Source organism: Coturnix japonica, unplaced genomic scaffold, assembly GCF_054131305.1.
Source record: "Coturnix japonica strain WE unplaced genomic scaffold, WE-NBRP24 Scf040, whole genome shotgun sequence".
Taxonomy (NCBI): Eukaryota; Metazoa; Chordata; class Aves; order Galliformes; family Phasianidae; genus Coturnix; species Coturnix japonica.
This window is the reverse complement of record NW_028188943.1, coordinates 666,561-685,590: the sequence shown is the minus strand read 5'-3', so window position 1 is coordinate 685,590 and position 19,030 is coordinate 666,561. Positions and strand designations below refer to the sequence as shown.

Genomic DNA, 19,030 nt, shown 5'->3' with positions numbered 1-19,030 from the left:
GTTGGACTAGATGATCTTTGTGTAATCTTCTCAGTGAAGATTATACATTTATAAAGTTAGCAGGAGAGAACGGCAGAAATCAACCCCAAGAAGAGAAATCTGAGGTGAAATAGGACATGGAAGAGGCCACCCTCCCTGCTCATACCTTCAGCTGTCAGCGTGGCCTCTCTGCAATTCCTGCCTTGCACTTGTACACACCAGCATCATCGGGCTTCAGCTTCAGAATCTGGAGCTCTGCTGAATGCTTATCCCTCTTGATCTTGTACTTCTCAGAGGGCTTGATGAGTGTGTGGCCTTTGAACCATTTAACAACCTTTGGAGAAGGCCTGAAGTCACAGGACAGGATGACAGAATGACGTTCCAAAGCTGTCTTGTCCTCCAACTTCCTGGTGATTTCTATATGGTAATCTGCAAAGCAGGGGTGGAAGAGAAGAAAGGATGAGGACAATTGGAAGAAGAGGAAAGTCTCTTGCGTGTATTCCATTCCAATTAATGTCAAGTTCACAATGGTTCTTTGAACGACTCTAAAGATAAAACAAACGATTGTCTATAGGGAATGCCATTGACTACATTTCTATAAAGTAATACTGTATATTATCTACCAAATGCAAGGTCCAGCTCTTGTTCTGTGCTTATTAAATTGCTCCAAATTGTTGAGGCTTTTATTCAAATAAGAGTGAGTTGAAAATATAACAAATACTTCAGGATGTGAATGGAGACTCTTATGCTGGGGACAACAGCAGATAAAAAGCCTGCAAGTTTCTTTCAGATGAAATCAATGACAAACTGCATCAAATTTAGGTGCTACCAAACTTAACCTTGTCTAGTTCAGAAATACAATTAATTTCACCTGATTTGACTTCTTTGGTATAGCCAAGGACAAAACCTCAGCTCTGTAGATCTGAATAGTAAGCACATCACAGCTATTCAAACAGATCTTTTACTGAGATGCAGCTGTCTCATTTAGTGTCCAACGACTTTGAACTGGAAATGGAGCAGACCCTCCAGACACACACAAAATATTTCAAAGACCCCAGTGAAGGAAGACTGTACGTTAATTAATTCTTCATCTTCATGATGTAAACCAAGCCAGGATATGTTACCTCTGACAAGCAGATTGGCTGTGGATTTTGATTTGCCAATTGAGAACTGAATGGTGCTTGTCATATCAGTGGTGGTTTTCGGTATGATCAGCTGGTGGATGGTGCCTTCTTGCTGCATAATCAAGTTTCTGCCAGCCTGTTAGATTTCCCCACGTAGGAATACCACTTGGGAGGTTTCACAGAAGGAATGGATATCTCGCATTCAAATTTGGCTTTTTCAGGCTCAGTCACATAGTCATCACACAGCTCCTTTACTAGATTAATGGATTGCTCTTTAAGAAGGATGGAACAAGAGAAAGCAGAGATTTAGAAGGAATGTAAAAAACCCTTACATTATCACCCTACTTAGTCACGTCAGCATTACTGCACATGAACACTACACCTATCAGCTCAGAATGCCTTGAAACATCATTAAAAAATAATAGAAAGAAAAGAATGTTGTTAAGAAGTCAGTCAATAAGATTGACAACCTGAAAAGAGCCCAGATCTTCTGATTCCCAGTCCAACATCTAAATCAAACCATGACCTTCCCATCCCAATATCAAACTCCTCGCATTACGAAATGGAAAAGAGGTTCAATGAAACACGGACATTGATAATTACTTTGGTTAAATACAGCAACTTAGCTCTGAACAACAAGTTTTCTCCTAGTAAAGGTCTCTGTAGCTCAAATGTAATGACTCTACTTAGGAGAAATTCATTTTCCAGGAAGTTCTTGCCCTTATAATTGTAACAGTGGTAAAGCTGGGGACTGAACTCTTAAGTAGTGTGCTAATTCAAATGTCTCCCTTTTCTTTGTAACACTTAACATCATATATATACCCTAACATTGTATATATTAAAAAAAAAAACAAAACCCTGTGTTCTTTTCAAACAGCAAGAGAAAATGAAGAAAAAGTCAAGCTATGTTTTTTATCCCTCAACGTTCAAACACAAATCTGAAGTCTAAACATAGAAAATCAACCTCCTAAGAAAATAATCTGTTTTACTTAGCAAAAGTAAATTCCAAAAGAGAAGCTGGATATTTTGTGGGCAGAAAGGTAGGTAGGTAGGAGTTTTTATTTCTGTGAAAGGTCCTGGTGGTGTTTAACTTCCTTGACATTAAAGCAAAGGATGTTAGCTCGTTTATAATATAAGATAATTTAATCAAAATCGTCATCAGAAGCATAATTACCTTTCACTGTAAGATGGACACAAGATTCACGAGATTCTGCCTTTTCTGCTACAGATTTTATTTCTGCTGCATCTTTGACTTGGACACGTGTGTAAGTCACCGAGTAGGTCTTTCCTGAAGCAGAGAACCACAGAGTCACTAAGGCTGGAAAAGACCACTAAGGTCATCTAGTCCAACCACCAGCTCATCCCTACCAAACTGTGCTCTTGAGAGCAAACCCACAACTACACTTGGCTTCCTTGAGCAAAGAGCTCTGAGGCACATGGCCAGGCTGAGCATCATCCATCTGGTTTCACAGCATCACTGCCTGTTCTCTCATGTCAATGAAACCACCCATTCCCCCACGTCCACATCCCCACCAAAGCGTAATCTAAACATGGCTTCTACAAGGACTGACCAAATGTGGCCGTCGTCACCTTCAAAGTACCTGATACAGAAGGATCACACTCACTGTCAGACAAAACCTCTCTGGAGAGGAGAACTGACTGCCCTGTTCACCCCCACTTTGGAAATAACTGCACTCATTTCCTACCTGCTCCTGGCAGTGTGGGATGGTGGGATAGCATCACACTTCCCACACTAAGCTTCCCACCATGTCACTTGTTCCACCCTAACCTCAGTCCCAAAACAAAAGGGGAACTCCCTTCTGAACCCTCTTCACTTCATTTCAGATGTCTTAAATGCTTGATCTCCAACCCACCCCCCACTCAGGAGAAAGATCCCCCTCTTACACCCTACCATCTTGCTGCATTCTGATGTTGTCATCAGCCTTCAGCTTGTTGTCATCTTTGTACCACTGGCTCTGAACCTCATCGTGTGAAATCTCACAGACAAAAGATGCACTCCCATATTCATTCACTTCCACATCTTCCAGTGGTTTAACAATCTTGATATCTCCAGCTGTGAAACACTAGAGATATATTTGCCAGGGTATTTCCAGAACTGAGTGCAGCATCTTTTCCTTACACATATTTGCATAGAAAATAAGTAGGATTATGTTTTATTCTAAACCATCATCCATTCCTGAGTCATTTCTCTCTTCAACACAGTCAATGCATTATTGCCCTTGAACTTAAAGATAGACTTACTAGCTACAATGGAGCTCCCTGCAAACAGTTTTCATGGAAACCAGAATCTCATTTATTCTAAAACCTTTCAAGCAAAATTAAGGGTAGAAAAACAATAGAACTGACTGAATCTTTAAGGTCATTTAGTTCCAGCCCCCTGCTATAGGCAGGGACACCTCCCTCCAGACCAACTCTTCTCCTCAGGGTCAAGGCTTCTCTCAAATCATTCTCCTCTAAGCCTGTGCCTGTGCTTGGGATTGCCCTGACCCAGGTGCAGGGCCTTGTACTTGGCCACACTCAAGTTCATGAGGCTGCCAAGGGCCCACCTCTCCAGCCTGTCCAGGTCCCTCTGAGTAGCATCCCTTCCCTCTAGCACATCAACAGCACCGCTCAGCTTGGTGTCATCTGCAAACTTGCTGAGGGTTCATTTGATTCCACTCTCCATGTTGCCTACAAAAATATTAAATAACACTGGTCCCAACACCACCCTCCACCTGGACACTGAGCTATTGACTGCAGCTCTCTGAGTGTGACCATCCAGACAGTTCCCTATCCTGCAACTGGTCCATCCATCAAAACCATTGTTCTCCAGTTTGGTGACCAGGATGTCATGCAGGACGGGATCAAATGCTCTGCACAAGTCCAAGTAGATGATGTCAGTTGCTCTCCCATTATCCACTGATGCTGTTACTCCATCATGAAAGGCCACCAAGTTTGTCAGGCATGGCTTGACCTTGAGGAAGCCATACTGGTTACCATCAATCTCCTCATCTTTATTTTCCAAACTATGCCAAGGAGAACTAGACAGAACTCTACAGTGTCGTGTCACTACAAACCTGTCTGAATCATTGGCTTCTCTGCATGCTCATCACTAGTCTCTCCTTAGCTTGTGTGCCCACAATGTATGGGGAATGTCAGCCACAAATCTTACCTAGGGGACGTCTTTGCTTCAAAATCCCTTGAACATCACACAATCCTTTTTAACTGTCCAGGTCTGCACTTATTTATGTCAGAATCAGACCATATTTCTGTGCTGCTATTTCCCTTTCCTTCTGAAGGGCCTGGATACAACTTGGATTAACCTCAGGAGCAGAGTTCCTGCATAAAACAGCCAGTACTGAAACAGCAACCCAACCTGGTTGCAGACTGAGAGAGAAAATGAGAGTTCACCACCTGTGAATAATGAGACTTCTCTTATTTCCCTGGGAAGTAATGCCCTCTTTTTTACTTTGACAGAGCTCCTTCCCATCCTAGAAGGGAAAATATCAAGTCAAATCTACATTAGTCCTTCCATCTCTGCACTGAGTAAAGGCAGCCTTCAGATCTATGCTTAATTCACCCAATTCCCTAGAATTAATGGAACTGTGCTTACTGGCACATATGCTGAAGCTTAAGCACAGTGCAGTGTTTTCAACATGTAGGAATAGCTATAGAACATGCATAAATTCTGGCTGACCTATGACAGCTTAAAGCACTGCAGAGGACTGTTAACAAGCCCGTTTGGACATCACCTTGAATAAATGACGTTATCCCCAAGTAAGGGAAGGAACAGCTGAGCACCGGGGAGGTACACAAAGTGCCAGAGCAAATTCTCACACTGTCAGGTGCAAAGAAAACTGAGATTTCACCCTAAAACCCAGTTCACAACAAGGCTACAAAATCCTGGCTGAGAATTTCTGAATGCTCACCAGTTGTTTCCAGCTCGAAGGTCATCTTCTGGCCAGCAGCCTCGCAGATGTATTCTCCAGCATCTTTCTTCTCCAGCTGCTCCACAACCAGACGCCGTGTTTTGCCCACACATTCCATTCTGAACTTTCTGGAGGAAGCAAGCAGTCTTCCATCCTTGAACCATTTTACTCCAGTTGGATCCTGTGCTACTTCACAGCTGAGGGAGGCACTTGCTGCCAGGGCAGCACTCACCTCTTTCTGCACCTTCTCCTGGTTTATAAACACAGGTTTTGGCTCTGAGGGAAGAAAAGAAAAACAGAAGGACTGAAATGAGACCATCTTGCAGGTTTTTATGTACAGGTTGGAACAGGTTTAGGTTACCACTTGTGCCCAAACTAATAGCCTTCACTAGAGAATATCAGCTCTTCTGTTGAAACAAAGTGTCAAATCTAGGCAAGAAAGAACCTAGGAACTGAAGGAACCAAGAGTCCTTGAACACCAGTCCCATGGTTGCAAGTCACTATGCAAACATATTGAACCCAAAACAACATCTGTCCTGCAGGCAACCAAAACCTGAGTTCCTTTTACTTAAGACCCACTGTGAAACATCAAAACACATAAACATGTGATAGTCAAACCACTGGCTGCCTTTTCATGACCCAGAACAGTACTCCTGGCTTCCTGAACAGACTCCTCATGGCCTCTACCATTGCCACAACTGTGACTGTCAAAGGCACAAAGGAAATATGCTCACCAACGCAGTCCTTTGTTCTTTGTGTGTGATTTGCAGATATCTATCTTACTTTGAGCTCTGGGAATAGTCAGCTCTACCAGGTCTCTTACTGTGAGTAGCAGACTCACCTATCCAGATGCAGCCTCCAACATAAAGGCATAGTAAAAAGGCAGTGTACTACTAGGAGAAGTTCCTGCTTCTCCTGCCATGAAAGGCTGCACGTACAACATGCACTCCAGCCTCACTGCACATACTTATCTTAGTCAAATGTTTCGGTGAACAAGAATTACAGTTTGGGATCTCAGGCACAGGAGAGATTTGAATAATATCTTGAACATTGCTTCCATTGTACATATATCAGTAATTATTATTCTACAGACAGACTGAAACAGGTCTTTGTGCCATACTAAAACCAAATACTTGCTACAAACCCAGGCAATCAAGTCTAGGGGAAAAACCTCAGCACAGACTACTGCACCTGGATCACTGTATAATGGAAACTAGATTTTACTTTACTGTTCTCTGCTGTATTTCAGACAACACCTGTCTTACCTGTGACATGAATCTTGAAGGTGAGTTTCTGGCCAGCAGCCTCGCAGCTGTACTCTCCTGCACCTTTCTTCTCCACCTCGCTCACCACCAGCCGACGCTGTTTGCCCTCTGACTCAGCCTTGAACTTCTTGCTCGAGGTGATCAGTTTCCCCTCCTTGTACCACTTCACCTCCGTCTTCTCCTGGGCCACCTCGCAGCTCAGCGTGGCATTTTCTGTTGGTGCAGCCTTCACCTCCTTCTGCACCTTCTCCTTGTTGATAAAAACATCTTCTGCTTCTGGAATTGAAGGCAAACGGGCACATTTAAGACACGAATCTTTTCTACACAGCCTTCCACAAATGCCCAAATTAGTCTTTGGACTGTACCGTTGAGGACAGCTTTCCCACTCACATTTCCTGACAGTGCTATGAACTGAATGCCAACATCTGAACTATATCAATTGCTAGTGAAGAACTTCCTCCCTGCCAGACCAAAACAGCTTAGATAGCCCTAAACTTGTTTTCATTTCCACCAGTATCATGTTCCAAAATCTTCAAAAATTAAAAAACACCCCTTTCCCCACTGTCCAGCAGCACACCAGCATACGCAGTCATTGAAAAGTCTGTTTCATACAAGGGGACAGGCATTAAATTGTCCAAACAAGCTGACAGCTGTAAGTTGCTTTGCCAGCAAAAGCCAGGTGAGGGTCAAGGTTAAATTCTGTTTGTGATTAAGTCATAGTGAGGAAATGTATTTTTCTCACCTACTTATTTCTGAAAACAATTCTAATATCCCCTGAGTTTTCATAGGCAGTAATAAAATGGTTTCCCCTATGGAATCATAGAACGGTTTGGGTATAGAAGGAAGCTTTAAAGATCATCCAGTCCAACCTCTTGCCGTGGTCAGGGACATCATTCACTAAATGAGGCTGCCCAGGGTCCCCATCCAGCCTGGCCTTGGACACTCCAATGATGAGTCACCCACAACCTTCACTGGACAATCTGTTCCAGTGTATCACCACCCTCATCATAAAGAACTTTTCTCATGTCCAAACTGAGTCTACCCTCTTCACTTTTGAAACCATTGCCCCTTCTTATGTTGCTATAGACCCTGGTAAAAAGCCTTTTTCCACTTTCTTATCAGACTCTCCTAATAAATAGAATGCCTGTCCTCCTCCATTTCTGGAAAGAAAAGCACCAGCTTGAAGCCTTTCTATTTTTAAGCATTTCTTTTGTACCTGCTATAGAGAAGAAAACAAAAGAAAATACAGGAAAACCTTTTTAGTTGCAGGTTTCTTTAATTTAATAGAAACCACCAATGCCGCCTTCTAGCATTGTGACCAAATGCTGTCTCTAAGACTATTTAGGAAGAAGCATTTGCAGGGGTGTGCTTGTGCCCTGAAGATATCTTTCATATTCTTTAATTTCCCCTGAAATTATTGACTTCTCATTTTGCTATCATTGCATCTACTTGAGATGCCCAGGGAAATTCCCCAATTATTTCCAGCCTGTCTTAAGCTGAGGCTACCCAAGTCCTCTGCGTTCATAGCTTCAGAAGGCAAACAGAAAGTACACGAATTAAACAGAATTTAAGCACCGTCTACATCACTGAATGCTGGGGTTGAATGTGTCAAACCACTTAACCTTCCCTTCCTTCTTTGTTGGGGGCTTCAGTACAGTCGAAACAATTTCTCTCACCTGTGAAATGAATCTTGAAGGTGAGTTTCTGGCCAGCAGCCTTGCAGCTGTACTCCCCTGCATCTTTCTTCTCCACCTGGCTCACCACCAGCTGACGCTGTTTGCCCTCTGACTCCACCTTGAACATCTTGCTCGAGGTGATCAGTTTCCCCTCCTTGTACCACTTCACCTCCGTCTTCTCCTGGGCCACCTCGCAGCTCAGCGTGGCGTTTTGAGTGAGTACAGCCTTCACCTCCTTTTGTACCTTGTCCTTGTTTGTAAACAGGTCTTCTTTCTCTGCAGGGACATCACAACAGTCACACCGTTTTGCTGTAGTCTGCTGCAGAGCTAACTCCAGTTCCCCGTTTTCACTATACCTGCCCTTCACAGGGAGCATCATGATACCTCATTAAGACAGGAAAATACTTTCCCCTCTATCTTGCCTTGGGAAATGATAGGCATATCATTTCATATCATATCATATCACATCATATCACAAAGCTAAACATTTCGCAGTCTGATAGCAGATTTGGACATGAGATTTAGAACACCTGCATGCACTGCTGAACCTCCTCCCTTCTCTTTTTTTCTTCTCATGTCTCTCTACATTTCCAGTAAATCAGAAGGGAATGGCCCTCTAGAACAGCTTGCCCAAAGAGACTGTGGATGCTCCATCCCTGCAGGCATTCAAGGCCAGGCTCGATGTGGTTCTGGGCAGCCTGGGCTGCTGCTTGGCAACCCTGCACATAGGAAGAAGGGGGTTGGAACTGGATGAGCACTGTGGGCCTTTGCAACCCAGGCCATTTATGAGTCTGATTAGTGGCATTTTCCACCTAATTGTGTCATTCAAATTTTGTAACCAGATCTCTTCAAACACCTCCCCTTTTCTCACTCCTTGCATGCCTGGTGTTCTCTTGCACTGTAACCCTGCAGACACCAGCTGACTACAAGAGCTACACAAGTTACCCTCCTTGCCTATTGTTTGTTGCAGTAATTCATTCCTGGATGGAAAAGCACATGTAGAAAAGTGTTGCTATGACACTAGATGACAAAGAAAGTCCTATAGCCAAAATGTTTTGCACCAGAGAGGCTGTCAGTTGATCCTCCCAATGCAAGACACACAAAATGAAGCGTTCCTTTATCTCTGGGATTCCAAGCATTTTCTCACCTCTGACTTTCACTTGGAATGTTGCTTTGTCATCTTTTGTTTCACAGCTGTAGCTCCCTTGGTCTTTCAGGGTCACATTTTTGACCATGAGCTTGAGGTGCGTCCCCTGGGAGATGATGGTTGTCCTCTGGTCCTGCTTCACCTCTGTTTGATCTTTCTTCTATACGGCAGCTCCGCTTGCAGCTGACACCTCACACACCAGCTCCAGGTCTTCAGAAGGACTGACTGATATTTCTGGAGTCATTTTGGGCTTCTTGACAAAATTAATGGCTCCATCTGAAGAAAAAAAGAGAAAGTGGTTTACATCCTGACTCAGGCTTATTCAGCACAGCATGAAGATACAGTTAGAACTGATTGTAATATCTCTGCTCATTACATTTGGGTGATCGAGTTTCACCTCTGGAGGTACTCACATACAAACGTGTGCTTGATTCTCCTGTGGAAGGAAAGAGTAAGTTCTATGCAGACAGTTCTTATTTCTTTTAATCAATTCTGTATTCTGCACATGTTCTTCTGAAGCTAAAATGAAGGCAGCTAAGTAACGTGTTTGCAATACATGAACAAACCTATTCAACACCTTGTCTCTAAGCTAACAAGCAGCGTTTGATGAGCACATCAGTATTTCATGCCCTTCATTCCATCCACACAGAAACCTGCCTGAGGAGCAAGCTGATGGCTGTCAGCTACAGGCAGACCTAGCTTAGTATTGCAGTTCTTAGAGCAACAACTGTTGCTTTCAGTCACTGAATATACCAAGGCCAATTGCTATGACAGGCACATTTATGGCATCAGTGAACAAATAATGCGTTAAAAATTGTAATAGACAGGAGCCATCTATTCTTTTAAAACTAGGTGACCAAAGAAGAACAGTCCCTCTAGAGTCAAGCTGTTAAGAACTAACAGCATCAATCAATATCACATAGATAGATTACTTCCCTGCCCTAAGACCATCTTGTGACCATTTGGTGCTTCTAATTAAGCCCACTTGATGGCATTTTGTCTGAGCCATGTGACATTTTGTGATAGGAGTTACTGCCAGTGTTCCCTTAACCCAACACCAAAGTAGGAGGTATCCATTCTCAGGGAATCATGCAGGCTTCCTCTGTATCTGATGCTCAGAGACAGCCCCAGAACTTTTTAAATCTTAGCTTAGCTCTCATCCAATAATGTTCATCAAACAGTGCAACTTGTCCTTTGGGGATGCCTTTGTTCTGCATCCACCAGTTCCAACGGAGTCTTCTTGGCTTGTTTTAGATCAGTTTGTCAACAGGTAAAGCCAGGGTCTTTGAATTACAAAGTGAAATTGCAGAATGCATGATTCTCAACCAAACAGAACGGGAGGTGGGATGCAGGGTGAATACCTGAGCCAACACCACCTGCAAGCAATCCTTCAATATCTTAGGAATCTCTAGCCATCCCAAATCCAGTGTTGTGCTTGATCTATCATCTCTGCTGAGTTTTTAGCTAGCTGATGGTGAGCATCATGGTGGTGATGGGTGAGCAGTCGGACTAGAGGGTCTTAATCAACCTTAAGGATCCTGTGATCAGAGGAACGTGAATGTGCTGTTAAAGGTCACAAGAGCTGCACTGCAGCATGAGTATACACAGCGAAAGGCTTTCAGTAGAGCTTCAGTTCATAAATGAGGACTGGGTTATGGAAAATAAACCAGAAAACAGATCTTAACGCCAGGTTCTGTGAATGCAGCCAGCTGAATTTCACAGATATTGAATTTCAATGACAATTTCTTGTGTTATTCTACCCTCCAGCTCCACCCTGAACAGGAACATGTCAGTGACAAGCATTACTCCTCCAGGCTTGACCTGACAGTGCTCTACTTGTACTATGAGCTAATGCCAGGAAGGGCAGGAAAAGAGTTTCATCCACGTGCCTTCTCCTTCCTTAGTAAAACCAGTGTGAAACTGCAGCCACGTCAGGCTGAAGGAGACATCTCAGATGTCCTGCCTGGATGCAGGAGGTCACGTGTCAGAGGATGTCTGGCACGTCATGTCTCATGGCAGTGCAGTGCATGACAAACTGCAACAACACTTTCCTGTGGGCTCCTTTGGGCACGAGGCCCAGCGGGTGACACACCTCTGGCTGCAGCTCTTCAGAGCCTCCCAGCAGCCACGTGATGCCCATGGGAGAGACACAGCTGACCCGCACAGCAGATGATTTACCAGCTAGCTCTGGTTTACAGCAAGAGAAGATACAAGTGGCGATGCTGAATGGTGAAATACTGCGAGTGTGTGGCAGGGGTATAAGATTGGTGAGCCTGAGGATGTTCAAAGTCAGGCTGGACAGGGCTCAGAGCACCTGATGGAGCTGCGGTGCCCCTGTTCATTGCGGGCGGAGTCCAACTAGCTGACCCTTAATGGTCTCTTCCCTATCTATGAGATACACGAAAGCTGATTCTGCAGTAACCAAGCTACCAACAGCAGTTGTTTGTCTTACAGCTTGCCAACACAGGTTTTAAAATAACAGCATTGATTACTCTTTTGATAGTCACATTACAATGCAAAGCACATGGAAACATCCATCAGCGAATTCAATTAATTCTGGGGGCAGACCTGCCAGTATGAAATATTATGCTAACATGACTGAGAGAAGAAAAGCAAAATTAAGACTAGCTGACAAGCCTTGGCAGGAATTCTGCTCTCCATCAATTTAGTCCCATTATTCAATTCTGTTTGGAGCTGTCTCCATGTCTCTCTGGAGTTTGTTCTTTGAGAAGAAGCAATTAAGTAAGCTCTCCAATACCAAAGTGCATACACTACTCTAGGGCTTTGTTGTTTCTCCATGGATCAACAAGGGTGACAAGCCAGCAGAATATGATGAAGAGCCTCATGCATACTCAGTGTAAAAAAAAAAAAGGCAATTGTTGCTGGGAAGAAGGTGCATTTGCATTTGTGTCATCTGCAGAGGGTACTGCAGAAATGGAAAGTCTTCTACTGGAGCAAACAAAGGGCTCTCATTTATTGCAATCAAGGCCCAGCGTGTGGATCTCAGAGATCAGACCTACACCCTGCAGCAAAACAGAGACCTGCGTGGGAAAGTTAAGTTTCTCTCTACATCTGTGCAAGAAAAAGCCCACCATGGAATGACAGCTAAGTAAACATCCCTGTGACTCTTCACAGGTCTCTTCTACATTTGGGATCACTGCTACAAAAAGAGCTGTTGACATCATCTCTCGTGGCCACCCTGAGAGAAGAACAGGAAGACTGGGATGCTCTTTTTCCTATCTTTCCCTTGATTTCCTCTGTATCTTAGGGACGAATCACAGCACAGAACACAGAAATCAAATGGCTCTACAAAGCAGATTGGCCAGTTCAAGTCAAAACAGCCACTGAAAACACCCCAGATGCTGTCTGACAACAGCTGGACTGTCGGGGAGTCAGGTGAATGCAGTCTGCTGGCCCTGGGCAGGAGGAGCACAGCCCAGACTGTCACATACCTTTCACTGAAAGCTGATAGAGCATTTTATCCCCCTCACAGATGCACTGATAACTTCCAGCATCATCCATAGAGACGCTGTGAATTTTCAGGGTGTGTTTCTTCCCCACGATGTGCAGTTCATGTTTTTCACTGGCCTTGAGCTCCTTCCCATCCTTCATCCACTCCACAGTAGCACCTGTGTCTGAAAGCTCAGCCTGCAGTTTGGCTTCCTCACGCAGCCGAGCGCAGATCTTTTCTACATCTTTGCTCTTATTGGTCTGCAGCACCTGTCAGGAGCAAAGGCCGCGTTATTTCAATTTATATCAGGCTAACGTGGTCAATATTTGCTGCAAGATCTCTGAAAAAGTATCACCTTCTGTTCCTGCACTCATCATTGTGTCAGTGCTGAGCAATTCAAGATGTTTCATTTGGTCTTCTTGCCGGATTTACTAAGTAAAAATCAACCAAACATCTCCTTCTACTGATTAATAATGCTCTAAACATGCTTCTGCAGAGGTTTCCACCCAATGACAAACAGCTCCTCCCATAATGAATCTTTATTTGTTCTATTTTGTCATGCAAAGCTGATTGATAGAGATATTATTGGAATGATTGCTCCCCTACTTCTAAACTATTCCAGTGCAATCAGAAAGGCTGTCTGAACCTGGAGCTGAAAGTACTGCTCTATGGTGATGCAGTGGTAAACCTGGTGACTGAAGGCACTGGCCAGTAGCTGTGAACTGCAGACATTCATCAGCTGGCATGAAGCAATCTGGTTCAGATACCAAGCAGCTGGGTAGATTGGCTTACCCTACACTCAGTGCTATCATGTTTAGGTCATTACCAGAACTCACATCAGTCCATGGGATGCAATTTCAGGTATTTGGTACAGTCAGTGAATGCCTGCAGCCCCAGTTCTAATCATCAGATCACAGCAACTCTGCCTTGACTGTAAGAGGAAAGGAGAAGGATCAAAGCAAATACCTCTCACTCTCATCTTGCTGCTGAAACCAACATTTTTGGCAACAAATTTCACTTCTGCTCCATCATCGTTCTTGGTGACGTTCTTTATGATTAGGCTGTGAGTAGTTTGGGTTCTCTTGATGATCCAGGTCTCGCTTTCCTGTAAAACTTTACCACTGAGGTACCAAGTGCCGCAACACATTGTTGTAAGGTCAATAGTAAACATGGCATCCCCTCCAGGTACAGCTTCACCAGTTGTTAGGGGGGATTTCACAGCCAGGACTGGGTCTGAGGAAGAACAACATGTTTGTCTTAATGCTCTTTAGATGCAAGTCTGGTATCTCATTTAGAGATGGAAGATTAAATCATAGGGACATTTCTACTTCCCCCTTTGCATGAGTGCTGGAAGAAGCACTTCTATGCTTAAGATCTGTTACAGAAAGTTCTGCCTCTTGCACATGTGAGATATCAAAAGATAAGGATATTCATGTCTCTGTCACAGAAATAGAGCTTTTATCACTTTAGTGGTAGCTGGAGGTTGATAGGAGATAGGAGAACTAGGAATAAAGGAAAGCCTTTGGTGTGTTAATGCACTACTGTCCTTAAAGTCAAAGGAAACATCTTTAGGGAACCAACACAGCTGCTCAGCACACACTGACCCATTTCCATTGGGGCTTTTGTGCTTACCAAGGTGCACGCTCCCTGGGAATTCCAGAGACGGGCTCTGTCCATGCGCATTGACTGCAGACACTCGGAACTGATCATCAGCCTCTTCAGACAGATTGCTCACCGTGAACTCTGGGACGGGGACATGAGACTCGTGGCACCTCACCCAGGTGAAGCCAGTTAGTTTCTTGCATTCCACGACGTAGCCATTGATTGGAATGGGGAGGTGCATCTTCGGAGGGGACCATGCCAGCGTCACTGAGGTTTCTGTTTTATTTTTCACCACGGGGTCAGTTGGGGGCTGGGTGGGAGGTTTTCTGGGAGCTGAACAGAAATAAATACAGAAATATTAGCAGAAGGTCATGTAGGCTGGAAAAGACCTTCAAGATCAGCAGACTCAACTTTCAGCATGACCTACTGAGTCCCACCATTAACTACTGTGCTACCTGAGGACATACATGACAAGCTTATTCCTGCAGGTATTTGCATAGTGAATATATTCACCCTCTGGTTGCTTTGGAACATTTTAGAGGTTAAAATCCCATCAGACTTTTTCACTGTGTGCAGCCACTGATACAGGCAGGAGGCTGGGAATTACCTGATGGGCTCTAGTTACAGACTACTGACACAGTCAAGGATTGATTTCATTTAATTTTGGCCATCAGAAAGTTTGGTGTCTGGTTTAAGTCACCCAATTATAATTTAAGACTCCAAATATAATCATATGGAGAACAGTGCATTTAGGAGAACTCATCTCATCTTAATAAACCTGAGTGAAATCACAGAATCATAGGATCATGGGAGGGCTTGGGTTGGAAGAAACCTTCAAGATCATTAAGTGCTAGATGCCAAAGGTCCCACTAACATAGCATGAAGCCGAAAGCTAGACGCTGGTATCAGATCTCCTGACCTTACCATCAGAAATTGAGATGTCATATTTTGCTCAGAGGTGCCTGCTTGTAGGAGGGACAGCTTCCGAGCTTTTTCTGCTCCAGGAACCAGCTCGAGCTTCAGAATTTAAACAGCAGTCAGAAATTAAACTGAGCTTTGTCACCTCCATCAAATAGAAGGAGTGGTTGGGTGGTACAGCTTTCCAAATAACTTAGAAACTGTCACAACAATCAGATGCCTACCTTTTCTTTTTGAACTTGTTAATACATAGAGCTTAATAGCATCAGAATGCCCCAAGCACTTCAGATAACACGACAGCTGTAAACCCTTCTTTAAGGATTCCTTTGTTTAATCACTGAGTAACTGTAATTCAGTGGTGCTGGTGGGAGAAGTGAAGTCTTAATCTTCCCAGATGGAGAGTAGAGTTGATGTTCACATGCAGACTGGTGCTGCAGCAGAGCCAGAAACCACTCATTTGGGAAACACAGCACCAAGAAAATAATGTGAATAGCTTCATAAAATCAGGCAGCTTCACCCAAATTTCATGGCAGGTCCATTATTCTTCCTATTTTCAGGAAGAAATGTTTTCCCTTATTCTTGTAGTTTTATTTTCTTTTCCTTTCCAGCAAGCAGCTTTGTAGCTTACAAATTGTTTTCTAATCACCTCCTGGTGTGGACAAATCACACAGGTTTGACTCCATGTTTTACATAGTTAGCATTTTATATTTGTTCCAGTATGGAACTGTACAGTCATAGAATGGCCTGGGTTGAAAAGGATCTCAAAGAATCACACAGAATCACAGAATCCTTCTGCAAAAGAAAACACAAAAGCTACAGGGACTTGGAACTACTTTGTATATCGAGATCAGAAGGAACTGAGAAGTTTTCAAGTACAAAGAACTTACTTTTCCAGATTGCCTTTTCCAGACTGCTGTTCCAGCAGTGACAACAAGCGCAGGCAGCCCGGAGGACATGGCTGACATCGATGATCGGCTGGCATGGATCAGCGAGGATGAGTTTGGGCACAGCACAGCTGGCAAGGGATGCTGGGGTGGCTGCAGCAAGACAAGAGCTCCTCCAGCCTGAAGATCTCCATCACCAGAAGAAAAAGGACAGGGTGAAAGTAAGGAAGACGCGCAGACGAGAAGAGCAGAAAGGGAGATGAGGAAGGAACTTGGTGCGGTGGCAATTCTGGGGGAGAAATTGTACTCTGATAATGTTACACTCTGAAATTCAGTGTTGCAATTTGGAGGAAGGAATTATTGGGGTGGGAATCTGGGGGGCCATTGTAATACCAGAAGAATTTTACAGAGCAGCAGCCATGCATCAAGAGAAGGGCTTCACAGAGCAGCAGCTGTGGAGGGAGAAACAGCATGAGAACCAAGGACACCTCTAGGAAAAGAATGAGTAGCTCGGGGCTTTCAACGGGGGTTTTAGGGTTGTTATTGCAATAGCTTTCCTTCAATTAGTGTGTGTGGTTTTTAAATGCCCTCGTCTGTCTGCTATAAAAGCATGGCTTTTCGGGCAGTCGATGGACGCAGCCATATTTAACCATACTGCTGTCTGGCTGTTTGTCCTAGCACGCTGACCTTTTGCCTTCAGGTTCGCCAACTACTGTCTCAGGAACCAGAGTTATTAGGCATTATCCAGGTTATCTTGTGCTTCTACTATGTTAATAGATTGGATGTGAATCCAATGGGGTCTGATGTTACAAATGGTGCTGGAATCTGCGGCAATAATCATTGAATGTATTAGTAATGCTCGGTTATGATGCTATTACCTCTCTTATATCCAACTAATTTGGATTTTTCAAATATGACCACGCATCACTTGAGAGGAAGGCGCACGCTCATAGAACTAAATGGGGGAGTTGATTTCATTTTCCAAGCAGGTGTTCCACTTGGGCTCTGTATCACGCACTGGCCATGCGGATATGGAGTACAATTGGAAGAAATCCCTCAGACCCTGAATGCAGGAGAGAATGTGTGGTGGGTGAGAGAGGAAAGGTGCACTTTGAAGCAGGGGACGCCCTGCTGGCACTGCCTGCCGCATCCACCACCAACACGGTTTGCTCTTTATCCTGCTCCACAGCTGCTGCTCTGTCAAGTCCTTCTCTTGATCCATGGCTGCTGCCATTCTTCTTGGATTACAACAGGGGGCTGGGAGGTTTTTGGCAGAGGGAGGGAAGTTGATTGGGGGTGGGAGTTTGAGGGGGTGGGATCAGAAAGGATTGTTAGGATGGGAAATGGTTGGGAATACTGTCATTTCTTGACTGTTTGCTACGTTCAATGATTACATGTCTTTGCCATATTTCTGCCTGCCTGCGGCCGTTCCTTCAGTTACAAAGCCCACCTCCCCAGGCCCCCAGGCCCACCTTCAGGGCAATGTGAAAGGGCAGCAGAAAGGGCAGTGTCCCAGATCTGCCACCACCATTGGACCCATCCCTCCCCTCCTCAGTCAGTTCTGCGTGGGAATGGAGGGATGAGAAAGGGGGATGGACGGGAATTCTGGGAGAGCTGAGTGGCTCAGCCTGGAGTGGAGGAGGCTCACTGCCATCCCAGACACAGCCATCAGTCCCCAGGTGCAGAGAGGACTGAGCCAGGCTGCACCCTGCAGCACCCAGCAGCAGGATCCCAGTCTGAGGCCTGCCTAGGTCGTGTGGCTGCGCTGCAGGCTGAGCTATGGAGAAAGCCCCACTTGGAGATTTCTTCGCTCCCTGAATGTTCCCCCCTTTCTCCATCTTGCTCTGCTCCATCCCCAGCCGCAGCCCGGCGTCCCCGACATGTTGCTGTGCTTGCAGAGCTGGACTTGGCCCTTGACCTGTACAGGCCCCTGTCCCCACCTGTCGGATATCCACCTTGCCTTCTCACCCCTCTCTCTAGATCCAGTTCATGCCCCATCTATCTCACCTCCATGTCCCACCTACGTCCTCTCTACGTCTTTTGGTCTCCCCCAAACCACCCTCACGGTGCCTTACCTCCTGGCAGGCTCAGGGAAGGAGCACCCGGTGCCCTGAGCCCACAGGCCCAGCCCTGCACAGCACTGCACACAGCACTGTCATGGCGGCGCCCGGTGCTGCCGCACAGCATCCTGGGAGTGGTAGTTCCTGCGGGGCCTGCAGCTCCCAGCAGGCCCTGCAGCTCCCAGCAGGCCCGGGCGAGGGCAGAGGGGAGCAGTGCTGTCAGCCGGGAGCTCGCCCAGAGAGCCCGATGTTCGGAGCACTTCACACCAGGAACTTTGGACTCGGCTGCTTCTGTCCACAACGTCCCTGAGCTGCTCAGGAAGCACAACTGTCTCACCCTCTGAGAGCTGGGCTGTGCAAAGGAGGCTGCAGTTGCAGGCTCAGCTCTGCCCTGTTCCAGCAATGCACTTCCTTACAACTGGAGCACTGTCACGCTTGCTTCTTGCTTCAACGGAGCAATCGCCCACCGCTTTGCACACCTCTGTGCTCGTGCAAATGGCCACCACCCCATCCCTGCACACACACACACACACACACACACACACACGTTCCACCCCATCCCTGCACACACACACACACACACACACACACACACACGTTCCACCCCATCCCTGCACACACACACACACACACACACGTGCCACCCCATCCCTGCACACACACACACACACACACACACACACACACACACACACGTACCACCCCATCCCTGCACACACACACACACACACACACACACACGTATCACCCCATCCTTGCACACACACACATACATGTACCACCCCATCCCTGCACACACACACACACACACACACGTACCACCCCATCCCTGCACACACACACACACACACACACACACACACGTATCACCCCATCCTTGCACACACACACATACATGTACCACCCCATCCCTGCACACACACACACACACACACACATACCACCCCATCCCTGCACACACACACACACACACACACACGTACCACCCCATCCCT

The 19,030-nt window shown here is 45.4% G+C and overlaps 2 protein-coding genes across 2 annotated transcripts; both read right to left on the bottom strand.

Moving 5' to 3' along the window:
- Positions 1-92: 92 nt before the first annotated feature.
- LOC146752897 (myosin-binding protein H-like) lies at positions 93-2,480 on the bottom strand. The gene is made up of 3 exons (XM_085531224.1): positions 2,278-2,480; positions 1,104-1,375; positions 93-408 (listed from the first exon to the last, which is right to left on the bottom strand). The coding sequence occupies exons 2-3, from the start codon at positions 1,219-1,221 to the stop codon at positions 155-157; spliced, it is 372 nt and encodes a 123-aa protein (XP_085387350.1). The 5' UTR covers positions 1,222-1,375; positions 2,278-2,480; the 3' UTR covers positions 93-154.
- A 1,637-nt stretch (positions 2,481-4,117) lies between these two features.
- On the bottom strand, positions 4,118-18,150 carry LOC146752896 (obscurin-like protein 1). Its single transcript, XM_085531029.1, has 6 exons — positions 18,051-18,150; positions 15,979-16,163; positions 9,121-9,396; positions 7,974-8,249; positions 6,305-6,573; positions 4,118-4,129 (listed from the first exon to the last, which is right to left on the bottom strand). Exons 3-6 carry the CDS (start codon positions 9,206-9,208, stop codon positions 4,118-4,120), a joined length of 645 nt encoding a protein of 214 aa, XP_085387155.1. The 5' UTR covers positions 9,209-9,396; positions 15,979-16,163; positions 18,051-18,150.
- Positions 18,151-19,030: the final 880 nt, after the last annotated feature.

Bases quoted from the DNA above. Each gene is read 5' to 3' on its own strand.
- LOC146752897 (XM_085531224.1), bottom strand. From the start codon at position 1,221: ATGCAGCAAGAAGGCACCATCCACCAGCTGATCATACCGAAAACCACC. The intron at 409-1,103 runs GTAACATATCCT...CCTGCTTTGCAG, and splicing joins AGCCAATCTGCTTGTCAGAG to ATTACCATATAGAAATCACC.
- LOC146752896 (XM_085531029.1), bottom strand. From the start codon at position 9,208: ATGGTCAAAAATGTGACCCTGAAAGACCAAGGGAGCTACAGCTGTGAA. The intron at 8,250-9,120 runs GTGAGAAAATGC...ATGTCCCTGCAG, and splicing joins ATTCCAAGTGAAAGTCAGAG to AGAAAGAAGACCTGTTTACA. The intron at 6,574-7,973 runs GTGAGAGAAATT...CTTCAATTCCAG, and splicing joins CTTCAAGATTCATTTCACAG to AAGCAGAAGATGTTTTTATC.